This window comes from Castanea sativa, chromosome 11 (genome assembly GCF_040712315.1).
Source record: "Castanea sativa cultivar Marrone di Chiusa Pesio chromosome 11, ASM4071231v1".
Classification (NCBI taxonomy): Eukaryota; Viridiplantae; Streptophyta; class Magnoliopsida; order Fagales; family Fagaceae; genus Castanea; species Castanea sativa.
Genome location: NC_134023.1, coordinates 3,529,988 through 3,544,050, shown reverse-complemented (window position 1 = coordinate 3,544,050; position 14,063 = coordinate 3,529,988). Strand labels below are relative to the sequence as shown.

The following is a 14,063-nucleotide window of genomic DNA, read 5'->3' as shown; positions in this document are numbered from 1 at the left end:
CATTCATGAAGAGACATTTCAAGTACCAAAGTCCATTCTATCGTATAGAGGAAATATTTTATCCAAAAAAAAATTCCAACAGTAGTGCTTAGTAGTACTAGTAGGTTCTCAATTCTCATAACTTATTTTACAGGAAAATGCACATATATACCACATCAGCAGTCCCTTTAACTACAAAGGTTGCAAATGAATCGTCAGTGGAAAACAAGGTTGAATTGGAACTCATGTCTTCTCATTCCTTTTTGGGGGGATTTTACCTTTTAGTGATAGACCAATACTATCACAGAACATCGCAATTTAACCACACTAAAGAAAGATGACAAATCACTACTTCAGCACCTCGTCATCGTTTTTGGCTCAAATCATTCAACTGGACATTTTGGATGATGCCATTTTCATTCAAGTACTCAACAAATTCATCAATAAGATAGGGCCGTGCACCTTCAGCATCATAATATGATAAGGCAGGGTCCACCGTCTGGATGTACAAAGCATGAAAAATTAGTAGTGCCATGACCAGCATCAAAACCAGAGAGACACCTCAATATACATAACGCTCATGAAAGGATGATATCAATGTTTCTTTTTGTTTCCTTTCTTATTAAAGAAGATTCAAGTCTTCAACGGCTATGAATATTTTTTTCAATAAATAAAAACAATTTTATTCATAAGGATAAATCAATCACTCTCTAAAAAGGCAATGAATATCACGATACCTAGTAATTTATTCAGAAGATCAAAAGTTGAAATGCTGGTGATTGTTTAATAAACTTCAACAAGATAAAAATTGATTAGGAAACCAAAAACAGAAAGAGATGGAATAATCAGAATTGCCATTAGTGCTGCATCTTTGTTGTGTGGGAGGTAAGAATACCAAAATAGAAATGAAGGTATGGATAAGATTGTTCAGTCTGTGGAGAGACCCAAAAAAAAAAACAACAACAACAACAAATAGGAAACAAGGAAAAAGAATGAAGTCAAGCTAAGATTATTTCTCTCACCTGTCCTGGAAACATATATAATTTCTCCCACTCTAAATACTCAGATAGCTACTTTTAAATTTTTTTTTTTTTTTTTTTTTTTTTAATTTAAAAGGTGGAGGAAGGGGAGGCAGCACAATGCATATCATACTTCACGAGTTTGAGGAGATAAAAATGCAGTTGAAAAGGGTACTGATTGCATATGCAGGTGTAAATGAAACGTAGGCATTTAATCTTGAAATAATGATGCAGTATGTAATAATCCATTTTATATCTTACCCTTGCAAACTCCAATAGTTGAGACCACGTGTCCCAAGATATTGTTTTGTTATGCCAAGCCTGAGCATCAACATCAAAACAGAAAAGAGAAGCCAAAGGAAAAAATATTAATTAATCCTCTCATAAATGATATATAAGAAAGCCGATGGAGTTCATAACATCAACCCAATCAAACTTGTATAACTCAACACATATCCATGAATTTATTTATTTTTAAATATCGTTTAAAAAAGGGGACACAAATCCAATATCCTAGAAAAGATTTTATTTTATTTTTTGATAAATTACCCTAGAAGAGAAAATTCATCTATCCACAGAAAATTTCACAAGGGAATCAATATGAAAAACAAAGCCTACACCTAAAGGTATATCTATTATCATGTGCTTAGATTGGTCATATGCAGTAACCACTGGTGCCTAACTAAACCAAGAATCGCAAAAAGTCCAGTCACAAAACCAACCACCAAGCTATTTTTTGGATTAAATAATTTATGAAGGCAAATTAGCCAATGAGACTAGGTGTAGAGCTGTTCACCCACCAACCATCACATCCCGCCATTGACAAAACTTCACCAAATCAACCGACAATGGCAGTTACCAATAATGTTGACATGGTGGTTGGTAAGATTCTTGCCAAAACCCCCAGGCATTTTGTCTCACAATGAAGGAATCCTTTTGGGGGGTCATGGAAGAAAGAAAGAAGATGAAAACAAAACAAAAATACACACAGACAAACAAATCTAACAATAGCATAGATGCCTATGTTCCATTTATAACATCACAGAGACCTGAAGATAGATCCTCATAGGGCATCAAGGTTGAATTAATAATAAACATAATTAGCAATATATTCTCACTTCCTATTGCAGCTCACTTAACAGTGCCCTAATCCCAACATGTTGCCAGCTATATAATTCTTTTCACCATAGGTCAGAAGAATTCACTACTCATTCTCATTAGATCAAAATATGGATAGTAAGCTACCTGTAAGAACTGGCTCCAGTGTTCAACCAATGGCCACTGCTTTTCGGCCAGCTGTAATTGCCACATCCCAATAGCTGTATCCAATGCTAAAGATTTCTGACCCTGAAATACTAAGAAAAATCAACTACCTGCATACGTAACCAGAATTTGGGTGACAATGACATTGTATAAAAAAGACACATACATAATTGAAATTTTAGGTGTTAAATATAACTTTTAGTAAAGTATATAATATGTAGCACAGAGCTGACATAGAAGCTGAAGGAAAAATCTGTTTGTAATCATTTGTGCATGCATACACACATGCATCCCCATGCTTTTGAATGTACAGCCTTTTAAGCTAAATGAAATTTCACACCCATCAAGGATCATATCCACCTAGACAGCCATAACACTTCGCAAAAAATTCAGCAAGTGGCTCATTGTCTCTTTGCTATGTTTCAATTAGCTCAGCAATGTCAGCACGTCTCTCCATATTGTAAAATTGATGGAAATTATCATCCATAGGGAACTGGAAAAATGCATTTAGCTTCACCATCTCTGCCTATCAAAAATTTGCCTATTTATGTTTATTCCAAGAAAAATTGGGGAGGAAACATTGTATAAATGAAACTTAAACATCTAAATCCCCTGCCATTGTCCTAGGGATAATAGTAATACAAGCTTTAAGAGGCACCTATCCATCAAAGATTCAGTCATTTAGCATAGTTGTCAAAAGCTCTGATTCCTGCTATATACATGCAGTAGTGACTTTTTGAAGCTATTATGCACATACAAGGACACTATATATCTTAGCAAAACAGGACGATAATAAAATCCAAAAGAACAGGTCACTGTATAATTTAAGAACTAATGCAAAAAACCGTACATCCCTGGTTTGAGTTTTAGTACCTCAATCTAAGCTATCTTCCCAAGAAAATTCAAATTCTATGAGCAGCCAGTGTCACACAACATGAAATGAACACAGGTATCAACGTACTTAGACACCTTCAATCATTCTTTCTCAAACTGCTTTTCAGTCATGAATAATTCAAAATTTACTGTTTTGGATATTCTGTGTTAATGTTACATCTACATTCTGTATGCCCTCAAGAAGAAATCAATTCCTAGTTCACTTATACATCACTGAATTTGATATAGATATTAATAAATAAAACAAACCAAATTTGAAGCCTGGAGAACATCTGAGTTCATGAATCTAACATCCATATCAAAATGCACCTAAGTCTAGACATTTCCACTCAAAATTAATGGCAGGATTGCATGCAGGAATTAATCAAGTTGATTTTTAACAATAACAGAAGGGCATAAAGTAACTCCAGCACACACAGAGCACACCTCATTCTGAGTTCAGAGTAAAAAGACAAGCTTATTGTGCATACACTCCATCTAAATGTTAAATAAGTGATATTACCTTAGGATGCTGATTTTTCTAATAAAAGGAATTATTCAGGGAAAAAAAATAGCAATAACAAGTACTATACCTACCTAAAAGACTAACTGAGAAAAGTGAAAAGCTGAAAACTATTAAAAAGTCTTCATTTTTCTGCAGTGGAAATAAATATCCATAGGTCAAGAGTATGTACGAATCCAAGCATTCACGCAGAGAAAAGAGCACCTTTTCTTTTGCCCAGCCAAACACAAAGTTATATATCTCATGGAACTTTTCTGGAGAAATACAAGCAAAAATCATTTTCAGCAACAAAAGCACAACAATTGTATCTCTAGCTTAGAATGCTAATCAAACCAACCAATGAACTTTAGTTTAAATGGTACCTCCTGTCTTGTAAAAGGAAGGCGGAGAGTGCGCTCAAGAATTCATGACCATTGGGTAAGTGTTTTCGCCTAAAAGCAACATGAATTACAAAATTAAACTAAAATTTAGAAAAAATCATAATTCATGAACACTTGCACATACGATCATCTTTCAGCTCCATGCACATAAATGGTATCTTTTCATAGAACTTCTCCAAAGAGTCTATCCTGCCATCAGAATATATAGCCTTAATCACGGCAGTTCCAAACTCTTAATCGATATCATTAAAAGTTGAGAAAAAGTATAGCATAAATAACTATTTATATACTTACCCTAGCCCTTGTAGACCACCTATAAACTCCTGCTTGAAAAATTCACACATGGTAGCAGCTTTCATGTGCCATGAAACAACTAACTGCAATAACAGGAGCAATCCATGTATTCAAAACAATTCATAAGCTATACATACTGATACAAATCATAAACAATGGGTAACTATGAAGACTGAAAATATTCTGACTCTATGAACGGCCATAGTTTCCCTGCTTTGGGTCTTTGGTAGGGCAAGGGGGAGGGTATTGAGAATCAAAATATAAACTTTCTGTTCTTGCCAAATTTCTGAACACTTCAACACAGCTACATTTTATATAATAATTTTCTTGCTACCACAGGGTCAGACTTTGTAGATTTGAATTTAAACCTCAAATTAAGGATACTTTCTTCATATTAATCAAAAGATATTTAGGTATGCATGCCTTGGATAGCAATAGCCTCAAAGAATTAACTAGCCAATTTAATGCTTTTTTCCCAAATAATTTTTAAGGCTCTTTTTCCATTACAAATTTACAAGAAATGAAATTCAAAAACAAATAAAATGACCACCAATTCTGCTTTTTCTTTGCATAAATGTCCTTTCAAATTGAATTAGTATCCCACATGAAAGAGCCCATTAATTTAGAGAAAGAGAACAGGAAGTGAAAAAGACCCCCAAATATGCAAATCAAACAATGCAAAAAAGGGAGACATACTCTGGCATTCAACAACGTAAAATAAATCAAATGAAGATGATGCAAAGGAAAATAGTTTCAATGTAATAATAGTTCTATTTGGTATATACATTAGAAGCCTTGAATCAGATGTCAAGGAAAGACACCCACTGTGAACAGGGACTAGATGAGGCTGAGGAACTGCTGCATTGGAATATGGCTCTCTACCATTAAGACGTCTAGGCAGGTGATCATAGTATTAAGGCAAGAAAAATTGAAACCCATTACAATCACAATCATCCAATTCATCTGTATGTTAAGACAATTCAAATCATAAAATAGTTAAAGTAAATAAGAACCATTATTTTCCCCCTTTTTTGAAGGGAGAAAAATCTATTCCCAAAATTTTAAGTCTAGGCAGGTTAAATGCTTACTACATCCAAATCTAGCAGGCCTCAGTCGCCAAACAGACACCACTCTGCCCCTTCAAGTAGATGTTGACCATCATCAGTATAAAATATTGTATTCATTTTAACATCACTTGTCCATTAAGTTGCACAACTTAATGCTTTTTTCTAGAAGCATTTTGGAAACTTTTTTGGTCATTAAAAGCAACAAAACTCAGCAACAGATCAAATTACTAATTTCTTTCATTAGTTCTGTTCTTTTTTTGCATTATTATAACCTTCAAGTTGGCCTAGTACCTCTTTATTAATGAGTGTGTTAATTTAATGAAAGAGAGTGAGAAGTGACAAAGATGCAAATCAAACAATACAACTAAAGAGGGAGACATACACTGGCATTCAACAACTCAAAAGAAATCAAACAAAGATGATGCAAAAGAAAACAGTTTCAATGTACCTTGCCATGAAACGAACTAAGACGTTTTCATTTTCTTCGACTATTGATATGGATTGAAGTCGTTTTACAGAGGGATAGACCAATGAAGAAGAACCCAAATTAAACCCATGACCAACGGTTAAGTCAAATCCCAAACCAAAATCAGACCCATTTGCCAAATCCATTGGAAGCCCTGAATTGGATGGTAAAGAAAGGTGCTCAATGCATACCAAATATGAGTGATTGCGCACTGTGTTCAAAGGGATGGACAATTGATGATAATACCAAATCACAGCCATCATCGTGAAAGCCCATCAAACTTGAGTGTCATGAGGGACTGAGGACGACCCCCCACCATCCATAGCGTTTGGGATAGTTTTTGGAGCTCAGTGACATTGGTGCTGTTTTTCTGGTGTATCTTTTTTATTTTTTAATGTGTTTTTCTGGTGTATCTTGTATCTCTGAAACACTGGTGAAGTTCAAGTCAGCAATAACTAAAGATGCTCGAATGCACTGAAGATGCTCCCACTGAATGCATGGAGCCCACCTCTTTTGAACATTGGCAACGGGTTTGAGCTTCACACAAACATGAGCAGCTAGTTGCTACAAAGGGCCTGTGTCGACCAAAAGTACTCCAATTTGGCCAGTCGGTATTGTACAGCTTTATGCAGGACAAAACTTGGACCTTGTAGAAGACAATTAAAATCATAAATTTTCAAATAAAATAAGAACCATGATTTTCCCCTTTTTGAAGGGAGCAAAATATATTCCTGAGATTTTAAGTCACTCCTAGTGAAATTCGTAGTTCAGCCAAATCCAGCATACCAGACCACTTTGTAAAAATGTTTGACCGAAAGACTTTGAAATTGTACCAAATTCAAAAAAAAAAAAAATATATATATATATATATATATATATGACTATTGATCCTGCTTTCCCATTGGGGTCTTTGTTACTTCCCATTCTCTCTCTCTAAATTATTACCCTGTATGAAAAAGCCCATTAATTTAGAAAAAGAGAATAGGAAGTGTCAAAGTCCCCCAAAGATGCAAATCAAACAATGCAAAACAGTGAGACATATTCTAGCATTCAACAACATTAAAATTTCAAATAAAGATGAGGCAATGGAAAATAGTTTCCATGTAAAAATAATACCTAGGACTATTTCTTTTTAGAAAGGAATGGGCTATTGAAGAAGACCCCAACTCAAACCCATTACCATCTGCTGAGTCAATACCCAAATTTTAGTCAAACCAACTTGCTATATCCATTGGAAGCCTTGAATCAGATGTCACCTAGGGTTACCAGGGTCTCTAGCGTCTGAGTCCCTCATTGTAAGATCTGTATGTGAACCATTAGAAGTGGAGAAAGGAGGTAGTAAAGGTGTGAGCATAGTGTCTTCAGAGTCATCAACATTTTGAGAGTTGTCTTGGATGATAACGGAATTCTGAGGAGAACAAATGCATTCCACATGTACACCCATCCCTACAACCATAGGAGCAAATTTTCCGAATTCACTTGTCCAATGAGAGATTTTACATGAAATCTCAACATGATTCCGATCACCTTGCATCAAGTCTCCAAATTTCCTCTGTAATTGGTTGTGAGGTATACCCAAAAACCACATATGATCACACTTCAAAAAACGAAAGAGCCCAATTTCAATAAAAAGTCGCTTATGACCATTGATGAAAATTCTGAGATCACAAACCCAACTGATATTATCATCACAAACAAAACCATAGCTATCATTATCAGCATAACTATCCTTCAACGGAACTAGATGAAAAGCAACACAAAGAGCAAATGTGGGAAATTCAGGACCAACCCAGAATAATATGGTACTCTCTGTGCTTTGATGGTTAAACCACTTTGGAATCTTCTTTCCTGGTACTTTAATATCATATATTTTTGCTAAATCACTCGCCAGATACACATCTAGAGTGGGAAAGAACTTATTTAAAAGTACGAAGAGCTCAGAGATGGAGACCCGGGAAGAGAAATCAATCTGATGCGATAATTTGTGATGTGAAGGCAAATCAATCTTCACACTTGAACATTTCATATCTTGTGGAAGCCCAAACTTTCTTCCAAACTGCATGCAATTCGGAATTTTGAGAAATTGAAGTTTAGCAAATCTACTGAATGTATTTGCAAAGTTAACCAAAATTATTACTTTAAGAAAGGGAAAGGTACCTGGAGGATTAATTTGCTTAATGATTCTGAATTCAATGAAATGCAGTTATTTAATTCTATTCCTCTTATACCTTCTGGAAGCTTTGGAATATCTTTAAGGAACTTGTAATCCCAAATTACAAGCAAATTTAACCTATTGAATCTGATAGTACATTCTTGGAGGTTCAAATCTTTAGTTTTCTCTGAGTGGGAGAAACATGAAGTTAACTTTTTTAGAAAATTCAACATTAGAAAACAATATTTTTTTAGAAAATTCAACGGGGCTTGTCTGCCAATTCCCATGCTCTTTGGAAATTGGACATTACCATAGAGAAAGAGTTGGGAAATATGTTGCAATTCATAAATGCTAATTGGAAGCTGACACAAATAGAAAGGGGAGCCTATCTCTAACAGCTCAAGCCCAACGAGATTTCCAATTGATGGAGGAAGCTTTGTAATGGCAGTGTATGCCAGATTTAGATACTTCAAATTTTCCATTCCTTGTGGAATATCGGGGAACCTCCTAACCCTTTTGCAACCCCGAAGAATTAAAGTTTTAAGAGACTTCATCACAATGCAGCTTGGAAGAATATGAAGTTCAAAGCAACCTTGAAGGTCCCAGTTTTCAAGCTTATCAAGATATCCAATAGAGTCATGAATCTTGACTAATTTTGTACACTCATGGAGATCCAAGCTCTTTACATTTGGGGTGGCACTCAATAAGTCCGGTAATTTCCTAATGTATTGACAGTTACAAAAATTCATATGTGTCAAGCTTCTACATTGTATCCTCTGTAGGAAAAAAAATCAAAATTTTAATTTCAATAAATGTTAAAATACAGATTAATGAAGTTATAATAATTTATAAATAAATAAAAATGACAATACCTTGAAAAGCTTGTCCAATATAATCCGACTTTGTGGCAAGTTGAGTGCAACGAGGTTTTGAGGACGAAAATTAGATGGTAAGGAGGATAAAGGAAACCCTGGCCAATCAAGCACCCTTAATCTATTAGGGAGATATTCAAGACCTTTGCAAATATCCACATTACCAACCATAAGGAACTTGAGATTCTTCATCTTTTCAAAACAATTAGCTTCTAGTTGCAACTTTGTTGGTTCAGGCGGGACAATCATCATGCCTCGAATGTTATCTGATCCCTGATTAGACAAAACATTTAGTGAATTACATCATGCAAAAGAACTCACTAAAAATATAATAACTATTAAATTTTAACCTTGTGAACAAACTTGAATTTTCTTCCATAACTAAAGAAAAAAATTATATCAAGGAAAAAAACCAAAAATAAAAAGCCATTAAATTTTCCCTATAAAGAAAATGGTAAAGGTGAATGAGACCAAGTTATACCTTATTTTCCATTAGTACTTCAAAAGCATCCTCATAATACCATAATCTACTACGTAGTTCGGGTTTTTGGGGTGATTCCTGTCGAACAATCTCTCTACCCATTTGTTGTAGCAAGTCATGCATCCATAATTTGTTAAATCGATCAACATTTATAAGACACTTATCAATAAATTTTTGAATACCAATAACTGGGTATAGATTGCAAGAATTTAGTACATCCACAACATAATCCTTGGAATGACCCTTGAAGAAACATGCAAGATCGAGAAAAATATTTTGTTCCATATCATCCAATCCTTGATAACTTACTTGGAGTACTTTTTGTATATCTTTGTCAGGAATCCTTTCATACTTATCTAATGCGGTTTTCCATTCCATTTCACTTCTTCCATGCAAATTGGCACCAATTATTGATAGAGCTAATGGAATGCCCTTGGCATAACATATAACTTGATTAGTAAGTTCTAAATAATCTTCCTCAGGTTTGTTTTTTTGAAAGGCGTGCATACTAAATAGTTCAAGAGCTTCATGATCATCTAATTCATTTACCATGTAAGTTGAATGACATATTCCAAAAGTATGTAACAAATGTTTATCTCTTGTTGTTATAATGATTCGACTTCCAGAAGCAAACCAATCACATCCTCCAATCAATATTTCTATTTGGTCTGATTTATCCACATCATCAAGAATTAAAAGAATTCTTTTATTGCGAAGTATGTTCTCTATCACAATGGTTCTTTTCGATTCACTGCACACCTTCAATTGTCTATTCCCTAGGGCCTCACAAAGAAATATCTCTTGTAGTTGAATAATGCCATCAAATGTCCCTGACTTTTCTCTAACATTTTCCAAAAAGAAGCTTCTTTCGAAATACGAAAAAATTTTGTTATAAACAGCTTTTGCAATGGTTGTTTTACCCACTCCACCAAGGCCATACATACCTAACATACGAACATCATTTGACCCAATATCTAATTGCAATATTATGGCCTCTACGCGAGAATTTATTCCAACTGGGTATTTAGCAACAAATAATGGCATCCGATTTAATATATAATTTGAGATCTCTTCAACAATTTCTTGGATAAATTCAAATTCAGCACAACTGTCATTCAATACAAGACATGTAAATAGTTAGACTATAAAATTGAAGTATGAACTTGAACTAAATTCAAGATGTTCAAAGTTTGAGCATTACGAAAAAAATTAGTTTGATTAGGATTTTTATTTTTGAAAGTATACCTAGTGTAATTTATAGGTCTAAGAACTATAATTTGATTAGGAATTTTTCTAATTATCATTTTCTACGAAATTAGTTTTAGGTTTTTGCCAAGAAATTGCATGGAAAATCCAGTTAGAGGAAGGACACAAAATTATTGAAAACCCACTTAATACTTGAACAAAATTGATAAGAATTTCTTCTAAAAAAAATTTAAAACCACATGTTAGAAAAAATCCTAATTATTTGGTAAGATAATCTAGTATTTTGTTATTTTATTTTTACTATTGAGCCATAGCTAGCAGCCTTAGTAGAAGATATGACCCAAAAAAATATCCATAATTTGAAAAACATAAATAAATAATAAAAAAAATTGAAAAGGACAACCATCAGAACTTGTAAGGCATAAAAGTAGTCATTAAGTATAGGAACATACTCGTGCTTGTAATGCCAACCAGATATATTGGCAGCTTCATGTAAAGCTTCCCTCCAACTATGTAGCTTCTTGTTATCCTTTATTTTTGCTTCATGTTTAGATAATGCTTCTCCAAACTTTCCGTTTTGGTTACGAACTTCTGATGGATCTACGTTGTAAAAAACCGGTTGCACTAATTGGCCATTCTTCTTACACTCAACAATCTTGGCAAGTTCATCCAAGCACCATGTGGAGGACGCATAGTTTTCAGAGAATATAATTATTGAAATCCTCGAACTTTCAATGATTTTGAGAAGTCCTACAGAAATTTCTTCTCCCCTTTGAAAGTTATCATCAATAAAGGTGTTGATACCCTGTTGACACAAAGCATTATACAAATGGCCTGTAAAACCAAGACGGGTATCTTCACCTTTGAAACTCAAGAAGACATCAAACTTCTTGAGTTGGTGGGTGAAAGAGGAAGATGAAGATAAGCCTCCTTTGCTAGTCACAAGAGCCATTGGAGGGATTTTTGAGCAGATTGTTGTAAAGATCTGAAAGGAAGAAAAAGAAAACTATGAAGGAGTTGCAAATATAAGACAGGAAATTAAGTGAATGACAAATTAGGAAGAGGATGAATAAAAGGTAGAGGAGCATTTAAAGGTAGCTTGCTTAGGATGTGACTAGTAACTCTTTGAACTTTCCAAGAACCATACTAATGCTTTTTTCATTTCAATATCATGCAAGTTTCCGTGTGAAACCTAAAATAAGTCTATGAACATTGTAAGCACTACACCGGTCACTATGGACTGGTCAAATGGAAGGGTAATTTTGAATTCAAAAGTGGGACTGAAATAATGAAGTATCTGTCAAACATTTCCCATTTTCTAGGAAAACAGGGGTTAATTTTCTATGTTAGCATTTTGAAGTCAAATTTGAGACCACATCATAAATATTCATCTAAATGGATTATTGGGTATAAAAACCAAATAATCTAGAATTAGTTAATAGAAAAAAAATTAAAATGGAAAAATTACATTTTTTTACCTAATAATATTCTTACAAGACTTTTTAAAGAGATAAAAAAATATATATAAGAATGTTTATCAATAATATTTAATTTATATATTTAAAAATTATATTATGCATCTTAATGTACATCTTTTAAGTATATCCATTCATATGCATAGGTTACAAGCTAGTTTAACTAATTACTTCTAACTTAAACCTAACTCAACCCAATTATTATGGGTAAACCCAAACCCACCAAATTACCCAATAATTATTCTTAAAAAAAAAACCCCCCAATAACTAAAATTACCAAATTGCCCTTAAAACTTGAAGATGACCAAAATTTAGACATCTTGTAAGATTTGGTTTTTTTTTTTTTTTCTTCTCACATGATTGACTTTGTGTTTCACCTAAAATTGATTGGGGTCAAGATTGGATTGAATTAAAACTACCTCAATCAAAAACAAAAAAAAAACAAAAAAAACAAAAAAAAAAACCTCAATAAAAAGGAGTTGCTACTTTTAAACACATATAACAAGAGTTTAGTTTAGATTAGCATTAACCCATAACTTTTTTTAATCTTAAACATTAAAGAGAAATTAATCAAAGTTTTAAAAATATTTCCAAAATCAGCATTTTTAGAGAATCCACAAATATTTTTCATTTAAAAATATTTAAAAGGTGAAATATTGTTCGGAAGAGTGGCATTCCGTCTTCAAAGAAGTCCGCCAAACTAGCAATTTCTTTGAAGATGAGAAGAAATAAAGTAGAAAGTGACTCATGCATAGTGTACTATTAAAGAGACTTTGAAATTAGTGGAAGCCAATCAATATATATATAAAAGCAAAGATCTCACGTAGAAGAGCACGAAGTTTTGCCAAGTGGCACTCTCTTTGAAAAGATAATTGAATTTTTTTTTTTTGAAATAAAATATATCATTTATAATTTATTACACCTATTAGATGCCACATCAGTTATTTAATAACTCAATAGATTTTAATTAGTAATAAATAAGACTAATGGATAAGATAGAGGGGTGTTAATCATCAAAAACTCTTTGTTTTCCTTATTCCTCCATCCTAAGGTTTTCTTATGTTTATGCCTACTCCTCTTCCCTCATAACTAAATGCCTACTCTTCCTAAACCACTACATGCCTTCTCTTATGCCTATGTTGCTAAATTACCGATTCTATGTTCTATGATTTGCACAAACTGAAATAGCATTTAAATTATTTAAAAACACATGAAATCATATAAAAATCTCCAAATTAAAGTTTAAAATTATAACTAAATTTTAAAAAGAAATTTAGGCACATTTGCACAAAAATTCCACGTAACTAAGTCACACTTAGGAATATTGGACCATTTTTCATTTGTATAAATAGAAGGGTCCCAATGGGATGAGGGGGCTAACAATTTTCTCTCCAAAACATTTGTTGTAGGAACACAAAAGTTTTCCATTGTAGACTTTTTACGATTAAAGAGCATGAACTGCCAACTAATCAAACTAGAGTTTTTAGTACCTACAACAATTTCACAACATCAAGAACAAATCCCAGTGTATACAATGTCAAATTTCATAGTCTCCTGTTACATCAAATGAGTGTTTAATTTTTCTCGCAAAGTGTTGAATAGTAAAGCTTCTAGGCCTTAGTCTCAATTACAACTCTCAATCATGTTGGACTTGGATGATACCTATCAACAACGTATCATTATAAGATGCAGAAAAAATTTGGAGTGTATACATCATTTAGTGTGAATGGGAAGAAATTTCATCCAATTCCAATTGGTTAGGTTAGTAAGGGACGTATTCCAATTTAATATTTCTGGAATTTTGTATACAAGTAATAATCAAGGAAAATTGATGTCTAGAAAAATCAAGCTATGGGCAACCAAAATGGACCGTATTCTTAATTTCTTATCTCTATTTGTTTCATGTACAAGACTTATAATCAATTCTTGGCATATAAAAGTTGAACATCTTATCTAAAGTCCATACTCTGAAAGCTTGAGAAAAAAGTCATTGAAACTAACACAATATATAAA

The 14,063-nt window shown here is 33.3% G+C and overlaps 2 protein-coding genes across 2 annotated transcripts in view; both read right to left on the bottom strand.

The window, feature by feature from the left end:
• The window catches only part of LOC142615910 (uncharacterized), a 68,899-nt gene extending 62,775 nt beyond the window's left edge, over nucleotides 1-6,124 (bottom strand). Inside the window, exons 1-2 of the mRNA XM_075788823.1 lie at nucleotides 5,952-6,124; nucleotides 5,847-5,862 (exon numbers count right to left, since the gene is read on the bottom strand). Of these exons, the coding sequence (XP_075644938.1) occupies nucleotides 5,847-5,862; nucleotides 5,952-6,124 (189 nt within the window). The remainder of the gene's footprint in view (nucleotides 1-5,846; nucleotides 5,863-5,951) is intronic.
• A 992-nt stretch (nucleotides 6,125-7,116) lies between these two features.
• On the bottom strand, nucleotides 7,117-11,527 carry LOC142615908 (disease resistance protein Roq1-like). The gene is made up of 5 exons (XM_075788822.1): nucleotides 11,028-11,527; nucleotides 9,370-10,477; nucleotides 8,889-9,161; nucleotides 8,022-8,792; nucleotides 7,117-7,920 (listed from the first exon to the last, which is right to left on the bottom strand). Exons 1-5 carry the CDS (start codon nucleotides 11,525-11,527, stop codon nucleotides 7,117-7,119), a joined length of 3,456 nt encoding a protein of 1,151 aa, XP_075644937.1.
• Between the last annotated feature and the right edge of the window lie 2,536 nt (nucleotides 11,528-14,063).

Bases quoted from the DNA above. Each gene is read 5' to 3' on its own strand.
- LOC142615908 (XM_075788822.1), bottom strand. From the start codon at position 11,527: ATGGCTCTTGTGACTAGCAAAGGAGGCTTATCTTCATCTTCCTCTTTC. The intron at 9,162-9,369 runs GTATAACTTGGT...TTGTCTAATCAG, and splicing joins AAGTACTAATGGAAAATAAG to GGATCAGATAACATTCGAGG. The intron at 7,921-8,021 runs GTACCTTTCCCT...AATTGCATGCAG, and splicing joins TAAGCAAATTAATCCTCCAG to TTTGGAAGAAAGTTTGGGCT.